General features: G+C 56.2%; 1 protein-coding gene across 2 annotated transcripts in view; it reads left to right on the plus strand.

Annotated features, from left to right (window-relative positions):
- The window catches only part of ZC3H3 (zinc finger CCCH-type containing 3), an 80,875-nt gene extending 66,629 nt beyond the window's left edge, over positions 1 to 14,246 (plus strand). Inside the window, exons 10-12 of one of the 2 annotated variants that reach the window (XM_029202727.1) lie at positions 10,447 to 10,631; positions 11,219 to 11,589; positions 13,298 to 13,528. In XM_029202727.1, the coding sequence (XP_029058560.1) occupies positions 10,447 to 10,631; positions 11,219 to 11,589; positions 13,298 to 13,329 (588 nt within the window). In that variant the 3' untranslated portion in view covers positions 13,330 to 13,528. Of the gene's footprint in view, positions 1 to 10,446; positions 10,632 to 11,218; positions 11,590 to 13,297 lie in introns of both variants that reach the window. The other variant, XM_029202726.1, reaches the window with a different exon arrangement.
- The last annotated feature ends 2,576 nt before the right edge of the window (positions 14,247 to 16,822 follow it).

Genomic DNA, 16,822 nt, shown 5'->3' on the forward strand with positions numbered 1-16,822 from the left:
TAACTGTAGTAAACTAAATATAACATAAAATTTGCCCTTGTTGAGTATACAGTTCAGTGGCATTAATTACATTTATAATACTGTACAACACCACCACTGTCTATTTCCAAAACTTTTCCATCACCCCAAACAGAATCTCTATAAAGAGTCGGCAATGACTTCCTGTTCCCCCTCTCTCTCCAACTCCTGGCAACCACAGATCTACATTTCGTCTCCATGAATCTGCATCTTCTAGATATTTAACATAAGTGGAATCTTACAGTATTTGTCCATTCATGTCAGGTTTCTCCCGCTGAGCACCACGCGTTCAGGGTTCACCCCTTTAATGACTGAGCAACGGCCCATCGTGCGTCCAGACCACACTCGTCTGTTCCCTCCTCTGGGGATGGACACGGGGGTTGTACCTTTTGCATGCTGTGACCATCAACGTACGAGTGGCTCTTCAGGTTACTCCTGTCACTTCCTTTGGGTAGAGAGGCACCAGGAGTGGAATTGCCGATTATACGATACTCCTGTATTTAGCTCTTTGAGGGACCACTGGACTTTTCCGTAATGACTGCACTGTTCCGTCCCCACCAGCAGCGCCCGAGGGTTTCGCTTCCTCCACATCCTCACCCGTGACTTACCTTTCTTACTGGTTAATAGCCATCCAGCGTGTGGCATCTGACTGTGGTTTCAGTTCACAGTGCCTTAGAGATTAATGATGTTGAACATATTTTCACATGCTTCTTGGTCACTGGTCTATCTCCTTTGGAGAAATTTCTCTTCAAGTCCTTGCCTTTTTTCCTTTTTTTTTTTTTGGCTGTGCCCCGTGGCACGTGGGATCTTAGTTCCCCGACCAGGGATCAAGCCCGCGCCCCCTGCATTGGAAGCATGGAGTCTTAACCACTGGACCACCAGGGAAGTCCCTTCTGCCCATGTTTGAATTGGGTTGTTTGGGAGTTTTTTGTTGTTGTTGAGTTATAGGAGTTCTTTATATATTCTGAATACTAACCCCTTATTGGAGATATGATTTGCACATTTCTCTTCTATTCTGTGCGTTGTCTTTTCACTCTCTTGGTAGTGTACTTTGATGCACAGAAGTTTTTCATTTTGTTTAAGTGCAATTTATTTATTTGTTTTTCTATTGCCTGTGCTTTTGGTGTGATATCTAACTTATTTTTGTCAAGTCCAATGTCATGAAGCTTTTCCCTTGTGTTTCCTTATAAGAGTTTTATAGTTTTAGCTCTAAAGTTTAGGTCTGTGGTCCATTTTGAGTTAATTTTTGCAGATGGTATTAAATAAGGACCCAACTTCATTCTTTTGCAAATGGATATCCAGTTTTCCCAGCACCACTTTTTTTTTTAATATTTATTTATTTATTTGGTTGCACCGGATCTTAGTTGCAGCAGCCGAGCTCCTTAGTTGCGGCACCAGGGCTCCTTAGTTGTGGTGTGTGGGCTCCTTAGTTGTGGCATGTGAACTCTTAGTTGCAGCATGCATGTGGGATCTAGTTCCCTGACCAGGGATCGAACCCAGGCCCCTGCATTGGGAGCATGGAGTCTTATCCACTGCACCACCAGGGAAGTCCCAGCACTGCTTGTTGAAAAGACTGGCCTTTCCGCATTGAATGATCTTGACAACCATTGTTGAAAATTTATTGACCGTACTTGAGATGGTTTATTTCTGGCTTCTCTTTTCTATTACATTGGTCTATATGTTTGCGTTTTGATTACTATAGCTTTATAATAAGTTTTGAAATCAGGAAATATGCATCCTTCAAACTTTGTTCTTCTTTGCCAAGGTTGTTTTGGCTATTTGGGGTTCCTTGAGATTCCATGTAAATTTTTGGATGGGTTTTTCTATTTCTGTTTTTTTTTTTTTTTACAAGGCCTTTCGGATTTTAATAGGGATTGCATTAGCTCTGTATATCACTTTCGGTAGTATTGTCATCTTAACGATACTAGGTCTTCCAGTACGTGAATGCATGATGTGTTTTCATTTATTTAGACCTTCATTAATTTCTTTCAGCAGTATTTTGTAGTTTGCAGTGTATAAGTCTCTTGCCTCCTTGGTTAAATTTACTCCTGAGTGTTGGGCTTCCCTGGTGGCACAGTGATTAGGAATCCGCCTGCCAATGCAGGGGACACGGGTTCGAGCCCTGGTCCGGGAATATCCCACATGCCACAGAGCAACTAAGCCCGTGATCCACAAGTACTGAGCCTGCGCTCTAGAGCCCATGAGCCACAACTACTGAGCCCACGTGCCACAACTACTGAAGCCCGAGCACCTAGAGCCCGCTCTCTGCCACTGCGGTGAGAAACCCGCGCACCGCAACGAAGAGTAACCCCCACTCGCCGCAACTAGAGAAAGCCCGCGCGCAGCAACGAAGACCCAGTGCAGCCATCCATAACTAAATAAGTAAATAAATAAATCCTGAGTGTTTTACACTTTTTGATGTCATTTAAATGGGATTGTTTTTTAATTTCCTTTTTAGATCATTCATTATAAATGTATAGTAATGCAGTTGATTTTTTTTTTTTTTTTTTTTTTTTGCTGTACGCGAGCCCCTCACTGCTGTGGGCCCTCCCGCCGCAGAGCACAGGCTCCGGACATGCAGGCCCAGCAGCCATGGGTCACGGGCCCAGCCGCTCCACTGCACCTGGGATCCACCTGGACCGGGGCACGAACCCATGTCCCCTGCATCGGCAGGCGGACTCTCAACCACTGCGCCACCAGGGAAGCCCCTGCCGTTGATTTTTGTGTGTTCATTTTATATCCTAAAATTTTGCTGAATTCACTTATTAACTCTAACAATTTTTCTGTGGATTCTTTAGGGTTTTCTACATACAAGATCATGTCATCTGCTAACAGAGATAATTTTCTTCCTTTTTGATTTGGATGCCTTTTAGTCTTTTCTCTCTCCCTTCCTCCCTCCCTCCCTCCCTTTTTCTTCCTTCATTTTTTTTGCCGAATTGCTCCGGCTAGAGCTTCTAGTACTACGTTGAATAAAAGTGAACAACGGGGCTATCCTTGTCTCGTTCTTCATCTTATAGAATAGCTTTCAGTCTTTCACTGTTGAGTGTGCTGTTAGCTGAGGGCTTGTCGTACATGGCCTTTATTATGTTGAGGTTATTCTCTTCCAGTCCTAGTTTATTTGGTGTTTTTATTATGAAAATGTGTTGAGTCCTGTCAAATCTTTTTTGCATCAATTGAGATGATCATGTGGGGTTTTTCCCTTCATTCTATTAAGCTGGTCAATAAACATATTGATCACATTGATCAGTCACAATTATATTGATTGATTTTTGGATGTTGAACCATCTTTGCATTCTGAGACTAAATCCCGCTGGATCACGAGGTATAATCCTTCTAATATGCCACTAGTTCAGTTTTATAGTATTTTGTTGAGGACTCACATCTGTATTCATAAGTAATATTGATCTGTAGTTTCCTTTTCTTGTAGTGTCTTTGTCTGGTCTTGGAATCAAGGTAAGACTAGCCTCATAGATTGTTTTGACTGTTGTAAGTTAGGAAGTATTCTTGCCTCTTCAGTTTTTTGGAAGAATCTAAGAAGAATAGGTATCAGTTCTTCTATGCATGTTCAGTAGAGTTCACCTGTTGAAACCATCTGGTCTTGGGCTTTTCCTTGTGGGGAGGCTTCTGTTACCGATTCAGTCTCTGCGCTATACAGTTGACCCTTGAACAGCACTGCAGGGGCAGTCAGGGGCACCAACACCCTCCACCCCCCAGCGCAGTTGAAAATCCACATACAACTTTACAGCTATTCCTCCGTGTACGTGGTTCCCTGCCAGCTGCTCTTGGTGTGATGAGTCGTTTCCTATTGAAACCTGGATGTTTGGGTTGTTATGAGAGTCTGGATCTTATTTAAACCTTCTGTTTCAGCAGGTTTCCCCTGAGTCCACTCTAGGAGGTGGGCAGGGGGCGTGCAGGTAGAAATTCTGGTTCCCCCACTCGGCCTTCACTGACCCCTGAGGAGGGGTCTCCCTGGTGGTCCTGGGTGGATGGCAGTACTCGCTTCCCACTCAGCCTCCTCTGGCACCATCCTAGCAGGGCAGGGAGGGATGCCAGGGTCAAGGCTCCCCACTCAGCCTTTGCTGGCCCGGGTGCGAGGGGGCCACCCCTTATCTGCACCCACTGACACTTCCGAGTTGTCAACTTCTTCTGCTCCAGGTCAGGATGACGAGGCAACAGAAAGTCCCAAGAGCCACCACCGTGTCACTTCTTGGGTCCCCAGGTCCCTGGTGGCCTGCCTCCTCTCCACCTTTTATGGTCTTCCTACGGTTGTCAGGGTTTTGGTGGTGCTTAGTGGAGGAGTAGGGACAAATATGTCTCCTTCGTCTTCCAGGAAGTGGCAGTCCCTTCTATTTCTTCATTTTGCCAGTTTTGACTTATTTTCCCCCAGAAATTGATCTGTTTTATAGAGGTTTTCAATGTATTGGTATGCCTTTGTGTGTATAACATTCTCCATTGCATCTTGAGCTCTTAACCTTTTCCATCTGTATTTAGTTGGCATTTTCTCGCCTTTTCTCTGGGCTGTCTCGCCTGAGGCTTGCCCATCTAATTGTCCTTTTCAGACAACAGGTCTCACCCTTGGGATCAGCTTCTGTTGCTGCAGGGCCCTGGTCTTGCAGTGGCCTCTGATGCCCTCAGAAGGAGTCCAGCGGGCACCTGGACTGGGAGGGGGCGGCCTGTTCTCTGCATGGGCCCCGGCACCGAGTGCTTGTCATTTATCGTGTGATGAGCATCTTCTTGGTGATCGTGTAGATTTCCCGGAAGGTTGCAGATGGTGCAGAGAAGGGCCCGCGCACCCTCCACCCAGGCTCCTGCACTGCTAGGATCTTGTCTTTTTTTAAATATCATTTTGGAAAGTGCTGTTTATTTATTTATTTTTGGCTGCGCTGGGTCTCTGTTGCTGCACGCGGGCTTTCTCTAGTTGTGGCGAGCGGGGCCTACTCTTAGTTGCGGTGCGCAGGCTTCTCATTGCGGTGGCTTCTCTTGTTGCGGAGCACAGGCTCTAGGCGTGCGGGCTTCAGTAGTTGTGGCTCGCGGGCTCTAGAGCGCAGGCTCAGTAGTTGTGGCGCACGGGCTTAGTTGCTCTGCGGCGTGTGGGATCTTCCTGGACCAGGGCTCGAACCCGTGTCCCCTGCATTGGCAGGCGGATTCTTAACCACGGCGTCACCAGGAAGACCCTAGTGTCTTACATAGCTGTAACTGTCTGTCAAAACTAAAAAGTTAGCGTTGGTGCGTTACTACCAGCTTAACTTGAGGCCTTGTTCGGATTTTACCCGGTTTCCCCCTAATTTCTATTCTCTGTTCTAGGATATCACACTGCATTTGGGTGCCAATATTGGAATGAATGATGAAGTGATTGAGGCAGGGCCTCCACGGACAGTGGCCAAGAGTAGGCACACTCGAGAGGCCTGCAGAGGGGCCAGTGGTGGGAAGAGGTGGAGAGGGAGGGGGTTTCCAAGCTGGAAAAGGGGGCAGCTTTGGTTTGGGGGGGTGGAAAGGAAGCTGGTGAGTCACCGGGGACGTTGATGGGCCCCCCAGTGGAGGTGTTGCTGGCCCCTGAGGGAGGACCTGGCCCCCGCGGGAGGGCGGAAATGAGTGGGCGGGACCCAGGTAGAGTGTGAGGGCCAACGGCCCCTGGGCCGCACCAGCATGTGGGGCTGCTGTGGACAAGCCAGATGGAAGAGTCCAACATGTTGCTGGCCAAGGAGGAGAGGACCCGCAGCCCCACGCCAGCTCCTCCACAGTCACCACCAGGCCTGGTGCAGTCGGCCAGCGGGGCCGTGCCCTGGACAGAGTGGCCCCCAGGAGCCGTGGTGGCTGAGGGGCGAGCTCAGGTGTGCGGCTCAGTGGTCCTCCTGGCCTCGCCCCTGCAGAAGGGCTTCGGGAGGGCAGGCTGGCGTCTTGGGGACAGTCTGTGCTGCGGGCTCTGCCGCCCCCGAGGGGACCAGAGCTTTAGAGCCCTTGGAGAGCGACGGCCACTGGCACGGAGTGTGTGGCGGGTCGCTGTAGTCGGAACTGCCAGGCGACTCCCAGAGGCTGTGCCCACACGTTCATCGTGACGGCGCCCTCTGTTATCTTTTTGATCATTTTAAGGATTGAAAGCTACCTTGCATTTTTTAATTCTCCTTTCTCTGATTTAAATGAAGCAGAACGTCTTCCCTAATGTTTAAACCCCTTGTGCCTTCTCTTCTGAAAAATAGCTGGGGTTTTGTTGTTTTGTTTTTAAGTGAATATGGAGACATTTCTCCAGTGTGTCGGTTTTCTCTTACTGACTCATGGGAAATTTATAAAATATAAATGTGAACATAAAAATATATCATTGTGGGACTTCCCTGGTGATGCAGTGTTTAAGAATCCACCTGCCAATGCAGGGGACACGGGTTCGAGCCCTGGCCCGGGAAGATCCCACATGCCATGGAGCAGCTAAGCCCGCAAGCCACAACTGCTGAGCCCGCGTACCACAACTACTGAAGCCTGTGTGCCTAGAGCCCATGCTCTGCAACAAGAGAGGCCGCTGCAGTGAGAAGCCCGCACACCGCAGTGAAGAGTAGCCCCCGCTCGCCGCAACTAGAGAAAGCCCAGGCGCAGCAACAAAGACACAATGCAGCTAAAAATAAATAAATAAATATTTTTTTAAATTAAAAAAAAAATATATATATATATAGCAATGTAAAATATCCTGAATATTAATCTTTTGTCATTCACATTAGTGGCAAGTATCTTCAGTTTGTCATTTACTTTTTTACTTCTTTGTGATGTTTCTTTTTAATATTTATTTATTTATTTAGCTGCACTGGGTCTTAGTTATGGCATGTGGGGTCTTTAGTTGCGGCATGTAGGATCCAGTTCCCTGATAGGGATCGAACCCAGGCCTCCTGCATTGGGACCACCAGGGAAGTCCCATCTTTGTGATGTATCTTGACGAACAAAAGCTCTTAATTTTTTTTTTTTTTTTTGCGGTACGCGGGCCTCTCACTGTTGCGGCCTCTCCCACTGCGGAGCACAGGCTCCGGACGCACAGGCTCAGCGGCCGTGGCTCACGGGCCCAGCCGCTCCGCGGCATGTGGGATCTTCCCAGACCGGGGCACGAACCCGTGTCCCCTGCATCGGCAGGCGGACTCTCAACCACTGTGCCACCAGGGAAGCCCTGGACATACGACTTTTAATATTGATTTTGTTTCCAGCAACCTTGCTAAACTATATTAGTAATTGTAGTAAATCATCCATAGGGTTGATTCTCTTGGGTTTCTCTACATAAACAGTCATATCTTTTGAAGTAACGACCATATTTTCTTCCTCTGAGTTTAAATGCCTTTTCTTTCTTTTTCTGCCCTGCCTGTAAGCCCACTGTGATATTGACTCGTCATGGCCGTGGGCTTCCAGCCATGCCCCTTGGCAAGTGAGGCTTTCTGGAAGGTTCTATATTAAGCTAAGGAAGTTCCCTTCTATCACGAATTTGCTAAACTTTAAATTGATGCTGAATTTCATTTTTTTTAAATTTATTTTTGGCTGCGTTGAGTCTTCATTGCTGCACGCGGGCTTTCTCAAGTTGGCGGCAAGTGGGGGCTACTCTTTGTTGCGGTGCATGGGCTTCTCATTGCGGTGGCTTCTCTTGTTGCGGAGCACGGGCTCAAAGCACGCGGGCTTCAGTAGTTGTGGCACGTGGGCTCAGTAGTTGTGGCTCACGGGCTCTAGGGCGCAGGCTCAGTAGTTGTGGTGCTCGGGCTTAGTTGCTCCGCGGCATGTGGGATCTTCCAGGACCAGGGCTCGAACCCGTGTCCTCTGCATTGGCAGGCAGATTCCTAACCACTGCACCACCAGGGAAGTCCCTAAATGTTCTCTTATCATCTAGTTCTGGTCAGGGTTTGGTTCTAAGATTATTCTGGTCCAATAAACTAAGTTGAGAAGTATTCTCTGCTTTCCTTTTCTGTGGACCAGTTCATGTAAGGTTGGAATGATGCAACTCTTGAATATATGGTTGAACTACCAGTGAAACCCTAGGCTGGAGCTTTCCTTATTTTTTAACTACTGATTCAAATTCCTTTATGGTCATAGGAATGTTCATTCAGGTTTTATATCAGTTCTTGTCAATTTTTCTAGAATTTGTAGATTTTGTCTGCTTTCAAATTCATTGGCATAAGTTTGTTCATTGTATCATCTTGATATCTTTTTGCTTTCTACAGTGTCAGCAGTTTAACAGCACTTTTGTCGTTCCTAATACTGTTCATATGTTCCTTTTCTCTTTATTTCCTTCCCTCTGCTTTCTTTGGGTCATTTTGGTGTTTTCCTTCTAACTTTTGAGGTATATCCTCTTTACTAATAACATAAGCCTGTAAGGCTGAGGACTTCTCTCCAAGTGCTGCTTCAGCTGCATTTCACAAATTTTGATGGGTTGTTTTGGTGTTATCATTTGGTTCTAAATATTACCTGATTTCCATTGTTTCTTGTTTGACCAATGAATTATTTAGCGGTGACTTTCTTAATTTCCAGCTCTGCAGGGAGTTTTGTGTGGTTGGTTGGTTTTGCCCCTTCCTCAGTGACCTTGGTCTAAGGGGGATGTCGGGCCTTTGAGACCTGAGACTAGCCCTGTGTCCACCACGTCTCTGCATAGATTTTCCTCCATCATTTCACTTTCTCGATAGCTCTCGGACTATTTGAGAAAGTTCTTTACACTCTAGCCTAGGATTCGGTTGTTCTTGGGAGCTAGTTCAGACTAGTTCTTGGGAACTAGTTCAGCTAGTTCAGACCAGCCATCTCTAGTAGGAAGGTCAGCCAGATGTGAACCCCACACAGGATTTCACATTTCCTAGTAGCCACCTTAAGAAAGTGAAACAGAAACAGGTGAGATGAGTTTATTTGACCCAGCAGATCACAAATGTCAGCGTGCGACCAGGGAGGAAAGCTCTGTGCCGCCTTTTACCTGGCGCCCCCTGTGCGTTGCACCTGTCACACCGTCCAGGCTCAGAGCAGCCGCGGGGCTCGTGGTCACCGCGGGACAGTGCAGGTCCAGCGCCCTCTAGCCATCTCTCTGTGTGCAGCCCGGTGCTGGGCCCTCTCCACCCAAAGGCCCTTTCTGTCCCCTCTACCTGCCCCGACCCCCCTTATTCCCCAGGAGACCCCGAGGGGCAGCCCTGCATGGCCCCAGCGTCTCCATGTGTCTCTTTTATGTGTGCACCAGCGAGGGCGGGGCAACTGGGTTCAGGATCGTGTCACTGGCCAGGCCCAGGGCAGAGGGCCATGTGGAAGGGAGGGAGGGAGGGAGGGAGGGAGAGAGAGCAGGCATTGGCCTGAGCCTGCCTTCTGCTCGGGGGTCTGCCCAGCACAGGGATGTGGTGCAGGGGTGCTCGGGCTGTTGCCTGCCTGTCTTCATGCCAGCCCCCAGGCTCCAGTGTGAGGGGCTTCTGCTTCTGGTCCCTTGGGGGCAGCGGGGAGCCAGGTGTGGGGCCAAGAATGGGGTCAATGCCCAGATCCTGCTCACAGAATGGGTACACGCCCCGTGGGGTCCTCGGCCGGCTCTGTCCTGGGTGCCGGGAGCAGAGCTAAGATCAGGGACTCTCGGGGCACGTGCCCGGGGAGAGGTTATGGGGCCCGGGAGGAAGTGCTCTCGACGCTGTTGCCGTGTATTTCCAGTGGCTGTGCCGGTGGGCACCCTCGAGCTGCTCAGGCACCGGGGCTGGTTTTAAACTCCCCCCGGGTGGGTTTGACAGGGACTCTGCTTGCAGTGGTTCCCATCCGGGCCTGTCTCCAGCATATCGCCTGTCACCTGGCCCATGAGGCTTGCTGTACCTGGCTCTCTCCTGCTGGGTTGGGCCCCCTAAGCCAGCTGTTGGGTGTGGGGAAGAACAGGACCCCCTCCCCTAGAAGAGCCAGGCAAGAAGTGGGACACAGCCCGGCTGCGGAGTTGGGCCCTGCAGCCCCAGTCCTGGGGGCAGGAGGGCCGAGGAAAGGCAGGCCTTGGGCCTGGCGGGCAGAGCTGAGGCTGCCTGTTGCCCGAGCTGCTTGTAGGCCGCCCCCACGGGGTGTAATTAGCACCGTGACAGGTGTGGTGGATCAGGTGTGCAGCCGGCCTCCACCCTGGGCCCCCAGGCCTAGCGCCCCCACCCTGGTCCTCTGCCAGGATGGGTGGGCTGTGGTCAGGAGGAGGAGTTAGCGCCCTGGGAATCGCCACCTCAGCCTGACAGGACCCTCAAGCCAGGCCCTGCCCTCAGTCCAGGCCCAGGGCTGGACTGGGTGGTGCCCTCAACCCTTGGGCTGCTCAGGGGCATTTTCTTGATGGGTGGGGTGTGGGCTGCGGGGCCACTCTGGCCCTCGGGCCTCAGTCCCCCAACAGGAAGCCTTTGGCCCAAGCCTCACCGGGCGGAGCAGGCAGGGCCACCCCAGTGGCGCAGAGGCCTCCACTGGCTTGCCCAGCCGCGCCCCTTCTCCCCGCAGTGCAAGAAGAAGCACACGCTGCTGTGTCCCGACTTCTCCCGCAGGGGTGTCTGCCCCCGGGGCGCCCAGTGCCAGCTGCTCCACCGCAACCAGAGGCACCTCGGCCGGCGGGCAGCCACAGCCCCGGCCCCGGAGCCCAACATCACGCCCCCCAGGAGCAGGGCTTCCACCAGCCACGGGCCCAGGTGACGGGGACAGTGGGCGCTGCATGTGTAAGCGCAGGGTGGGGGGTGGTCAGGAAGGAGCCCCCCACCCCGCCGCCACCCAGCTCTGTGGGCTTCAGACCCTAAAAGAAACCTCAGTCCAGAGTCGATCAAGTGACCTCGAGGTGTCCCACCCACTGGTCCCCAGGCTGGGCGGAGCCAAGGGCATCCCTGGCCCAGACCAAGCCATGCAGGGCTGCCCAGCCCCCGCCCTGGGGAGGAAGGTGGGGGCTTCTCAGCTGCCCCCTCCAACTCCCCAGGAGAGGGGAGGGTCCCAGGTGATGCTCACGGCTGGGGCCCCTGTTGTGCTCACCCCCCTGTGAGTGTGGGAGCCCGTGTGGATGAGGAAGGCTGCAGAAGGTGAGGACAGGGTCAGCGTGGCATTGCTGCAGGTCCTGTAGCGCCGCCAGCCTGTCCTTGGGCCGAGGGCCAGCCTTGAACCCGCACGGTGATGCCTGATGGCTGCCGGGGCGGGGCGGCGCCGGGAGCCTTGCCGCCGGGACAGGCAGTATACAGGTGGCCGGCCGGCCGCCCACCCTCACGCCTCTGCTCCCCTTCATTTCCCGCAGGAAGTCCTTGGCCGCCCAGCGCCCCACCAGGCAGACGTCCAGCTGCCCCACCTCCGCGGCAGCCGGCTCGGCCTCCACCCCGCCTTCCCCACGGCTCTTAGCTGCAGCCTCAGCCTCCTCCTCCTCCGTCTCCTCCCCCCACTCCCCCTCCTCGCCCCCGTCCTCCCCCTCCCGCCTCTCCCCCTCCTCCCCCTCCGCCTCCCTGCCCCTGGACCTGGAGGAGCTGTCTGTGCCAGAGGAGGCTGCCTCGGCGGGGACGGGCTCCGGCAGCCTCTGCAGGCTGCCCTCCTTCATCTCCCTGCAGTCCTCGCCAAGCCCAGGAGGCCAGCCCAGGGCCCCGACCCCCAGGAGCAGCCCCACCAAGGACTCAGGTAGGCAGCCCGCCTGCCGGAGCACAGCCTGCACTCTTGCAGTGCCCGCCTCAGACCCACTGGGTCAGAATCTCTAGGCGGGGCCTGGATGGTTCCGGAGAGCTGGTGTGGGCTGGGCGCTGCTGTGCCCTGTCCCTGGCTTGGCAGGTGTGCACCTGCGGGGGCCCACAGGGGCAGGGCCGGCGAGGTGCGAGCACAGCAGCGCCGCCTGCACAGACCGCCCCAGCCGGGGGCTGATTTAATTAGAAAGCACGCATTTCTGTTAATTTGTTCTGGAAGATCACTGCAGGCTCCTGGAGAGAACAGATGTTCCCTCTCCCCCGATGAACATTTGGGGCTTGGTAAATGGCTCCACTCAGCCTTGTTTAGGAGCGAAAAGAGGATTTTATGGCTGCAAACGACCCTTTCTGTAAACATTTTACAGCCCTCTGCGCGTTTGAGTGACGATAAACCCCACGCAGCTCGGTGGGCTGCAAATTTGCGACCATACGGCTATCATTTTATTGTCATATTTCACGGTCGTAGCGTTAATGGAAGACGCTTGCTGCAGCCTTTGCTAACAGCTCGGCTGAGCTCACTCACACGCCTGCTCACAGCCACCGCGTCCCAGACGCCAGGCTGCGGCCAGGCCCTCCACCTGCCCACCCGGCCTGGCTGGTCACCAGCTCCTTCCATCGGGAGGACACACTGGGGCATGGGGCGAGGGAGCAGACAGCCCGAGGCAGCCACCTTTGAAAATTCTTTTTTTTTTTTTTTTTTAAAGTAAGATAAGGAGCCCTGCAACCAGCCCCAGAATCAGAGGAAGCAGGCAGGGTGGGTGAGAGGCTGCAGACCCCCACTGTCCTGGGGGCCCCCCTCAGCCTCCTTCCCTGCTCAGGCCTTGCTGACCTCCCGGGAGCTGGAAGGACAGGCAGAGGGGGGCCGAGGCCCTCGAGCAGAGGCCAGTGGAGTCTGCAGGCTGGGGGCCCTGGCTGGCTGGGCTGACCTCTAGGCACTGGCTTAGCTGAGCCGGTGACTGGGGTCCTCGGCCCTGAAGTGGGGTCCCAGGAGGAGAGGCGGGCTGGCAGGTGGCACGTGGACAGTGCCGTGCCGATGGGCAGCCACACAGAGGCGTCTGTGGTCAGCGGGGCTGCTGGCCTGGAGTGTTCACAGGAGGGGAGGGGCATTGGTGCCCAGTGAGCGTGGGCCACACAGGGCAGGAGCCTGCTCTGCTGTGGGAAGCCTCTACCACCGCGCCCCTCCCGCCCCGGCATGTCACCCTGCACAGGGGCCTCAGCCCCGCCCCTCACCCAGCAACTGCTCACACCCACCCTGGCTTTTCATGCCAGGGGCTCCGTCTGGCAGCCTCAGACTTGTCCAGGTGCGAGCCTGTGCTGTGTCTGCGTGCAGGCGGCCTGCACCTGGTGTTTATAGCTCAGCCTGAAGACTGCTGTGGCTCCCGCCATGACCCACCCACTCCCCAGGGGCTACCCCACCTGGCAGGCCTCTGCTCCCCCACCCAGGGGAGCTCTCAGCCCCACAGGCCAGGCCTGCACCCTGCTAGACGCCGGACCCCAGGGAGGGCAGTGGGTGGTGGACTAGAGGACGATGGTGTCAAAGCCCCTCTCCCCATTGCTAGCGGTCCCTGACCCAGAAGCTTTGGGAGGGGGGGGGCATTCCTCCTGGCTGGGGGACTCCTGGTGCCTGACCTTTGCCCGTCTCGGAACAGGGAAATCGCTGCACATCAAACCCCGTCTGTGAGGGCCCAGGGAGCCGGCCCACGCCTACCTCAGCCCTTCATCCCTGGAGAGGAAGGAGACTCTGCCCGCCACCGCCCCAGAGGAGGGACCGCTTGCCACAGAGCGCCCCCCCAGGGGCTGCAGGGCCATCGCTCAGCCCGCCTGGCTCTCAGCCCTGCACGATCAGTGCCCAGGCCTCACCTCCCTCGGGCTGGGCTCCACCCACCCGCCCACCCCGGGTTCTTCAGCCTTGCCCCGAGGGGTGCCCGGCAGGGCTCACCCCCAGGCCCGTCCCCACTGTGGGTGTGGCAGCGGCCATGCAATGCGCGCCCCCCCACCCCCACGCCGGTCCTCCCGCAGACCTCCTGCCCAGGGAGAGACTGCCGGGCAGGCCTCCCTGGCGGGTGTTTTGTGTTCAGCAATAAAGGTTCTGTCCTGTGTCCTCGTGGCTGTCCTGACTGCCACCCCACTGCTGCCCGGCCTGCTGAGCATGGCTCAGGTGGATGCACACTGCCCAGAGGCCCCAGAGCGTCCCCAGGGGTGCCACCCCAGGGTGGCCTGGAGGCCTGAGATTGAGGGGAAGGTGAGGGGCAGGCCACAGACCCCCCTCCAGGGCCCCCCACTCATTCTCCACCTGCCCGCCTGGCCCTGGTGAGGTGGAGGCACAGCCCCTCCGTGCCTTCGGGCAGGAACATGGACCACTTCCCTGCCGCCCCTAGATGGCTCAGAGGGTTGGGGCAGCCTGTCCCCCACGGCTAGGCCAGTGTGATTTGTGGCTGGGAGAGACCCAGGAGGGGCCTGGCTGCATGTTGGATGCCACAGCCTGGGGCCAGGGGACCTGCCCCAAGCTGGCACCAGGCCTGGGACAGGGCGGCCCGAGGGAGGAGGCAGCGTCTCTGGCCCCTGGGCTTGGGGAGCCCTGGCGGAGAGCACGGGGGCCTCGGACAGGGCCTGGCCCCCTGCTGGATGCCACTGCCCAGGCTTAGAGGGGTGCATGGCCACTCAGGGTATTTACCCCTCACCCCCAGGGAAGTGAGCTGTGCTCCCGCTGGTGAGCGTGTGCCAGCAGCCCCCTTCTGGGGCGGCCGCCCCGTGCCTGCATCTCTGTATCAGTTGGCGGCCGCCCCGGGATCTGCATCTCTGTATCAGTTGGCGGCCACCCCGGGATCTGCATCTCTGTATCAGTTGGCGGCCACCCCATGCCTGCATCTCTGTGTCAGTTGGCGGCCACCCCGGGATCTACATCACAAACCACCCCGTGTGCTGGGGGCCCCTTGCTCCCCAGCCTGCAGCCTCACGCTTCTGCCAGGAGTCGGGTCAGCTGCACGGCCACTTGTCCTCCACCTGCTCCTTCTGGGCCCAGGTTGAAAGGGCAGCGCTGGCTGAAGGGTAAGAGGGCCACCCGTGTGGGTGCAGCTCGGGCCTCCGCCCACACTCCATCCTCGATGGCCAATGCCTCGCATTGGCCAACGAAGGCCCCTCAGCCCAGCCCCGGCACGGGAGGGATGGACACTCCACCCCGGGAGGCCAAGGTGAGGATCTGGGGGTCCTGCTCTCCACTAGTCCTTGTCTGTGTGATGGCACGTCCCTGTGGCAGCTCCAGAGGTGACAAGAACCAAGGCCAGTTCGTGGCAAGGGTCCTGCCCAGCGTCAGCGTGCGGTGGCGCTGTTCAATCTAGCGGAGCAGGGGTCCTGTCGTCTCGTGCTGATCGCTGGGGCCTGACGTGTGCCAGTTCGGCAGGATGGTGGATTCTGGAGTCAGACCCAGCTGTGAAGGAAGGGTCCCCAGGGGTTTCCGTGGTGGCGCAGCGGTTGAGAATCCGCCTGCCCGTGCAGGGTACACGGGTTCGAGCCCTGGTCCAGGAAGATCCCACATGCCGTGGAGCAACTAAGCCCGTGTGCCACAACTACTGAAGCCCACGTGCCACAACTACTGAAGCCTGCACGCCTAGAGCCTGTGCTCCGCAACGAGAGAAGCCACCGCGATGAGAAGCCTGCGAACCACAATGAAGAGTAGCCCCCACTCGCCGCAACTAGAGAAAGCCCGCACGCAGCAACGAAGACCCAACGCGGCCAAAAAAAATAATTAACTAACTAATTAATTAATTAATTATACAAAAGGGCCCCCAGCCCGTCAGGGAACTGAGTGGACCAGCTGTGGGCCAGCTAGCTTCGCCAGCCTGGCCCTGCGGGCAGGTATTGGCAGAGCCCGTATCCTCATCCAGCCACCCCTCGGGTCTCTCGGTGGTGGCCTCGGCCCAGGGCCTCGGAGGAGCCATGTGGATTGGTGCGGCGGGGGCCAAGGATCCTGGGCTAAGTGATGACAAAGGGGAGACTGCAAGAGCCGGGGATGCAACCTGCCCCGCTGCCCGGCTCCTCCTCCTGGCCAGGACGGGCGATCCTCCCCAGGCTCCCTCTTGAAGCCCACAGTCAGCGCCACCACAGCGGGCAAACTTTCGATGATGGGAGGGCGGGGGATAAATCCTCCCTCCTCCACCTGGGCAGATAGGAGACCACCGGGGACACAGCTGTTGGTCCCTCCTGATCTGAGAGGCCGGCTCAGACCCTCACCTGCTCACTACCTCCCTGTACTTCCCTCCACGGTAAAAAAGGGTACACGCACCTGAGACTGCAAGGTGGGCACTAGCTGGACAGGAGGTGAGCAGGTGTGTCCATTGCGGGGGCTCCCGACAGACCAGTGGGCAGCTGGATGCCCACCGCCTGCCTGGGACTGCCACTGCTCTCCGGAGTCTACTCTCCCCAGCCGCTCTCTCTCCTCCACGTGCATACCTGTACCCTGGCCCCACTGCCCACGGTACAGCCCACCGCCCGGAAGCAGCCGGTCTGACAGCTGCAGGCCACCGTGGAAGGCTCAGGAAGGGCTGGGCACCCCGGGAAGAGGAGTTGCCCCACCAGCGGCTGCTCTGGGCCCGTGTCCTGGGGACCCTCCAGCCCCTGTGACCCCCTGAGGATCTTGTCAGCCTCAGGCTCAGCCTGGTCAGAGTCTCTGTTCCCAGGCAGGAGGAGGGGGCAGTGGTCACTCTGGGCTCCTCGTGCTAAGGGGCAGGCCAACTGGGCGCCCCGAGGTTGAAGGCGCGGGTTGCCACCCCACTGCCCTGCACCAGCCCCGACTGCGTGAGGGCTGTGGAGCCCAGGCAGGGCCTCCTGGAGCCTTTCTTGCCTTGTCAGGAGCCCACTGCCCTCTTCAGGCCTGTCCACCCCCCGCCCACTACCCTGTGAACTGCCCTTTGCTCTAGTGAGGCAGGTCGTGCAGCCTCTCAGATGATGGCCCCAAGGACAGGGAGCCGTGGCGGGCAGGCCCTCTAGGTGAGGCCTGAGGTCAGGTGACCCGCAGGTGGCATGGGCCTGGGCCACCACACGAGGGTCCTCAGAATCTGGGCCCCTAGCCCCAGGGGAGGCGAGGCATCCGAGGTGGGGGGTGCACTGGGGAGGCCTGGGGGCCGCGAACGTGGCTCCCACGTGGAGTCCGGAGGAGGTGCTGCCTGGGCACGGCC

This window comes from Monodon monoceros, unplaced genomic scaffold, assembly GCF_005190385.1.
Source record: "Monodon monoceros isolate NGI ecotype Baffin Bay Population unplaced genomic scaffold, NGI_Narwhal_1 Super_Scaffold_5, whole genome shotgun sequence".
NCBI classification, from domain to species: Eukaryota; Metazoa; Chordata; class Mammalia; order Artiodactyla; family Monodontidae; genus Monodon; species Monodon monoceros.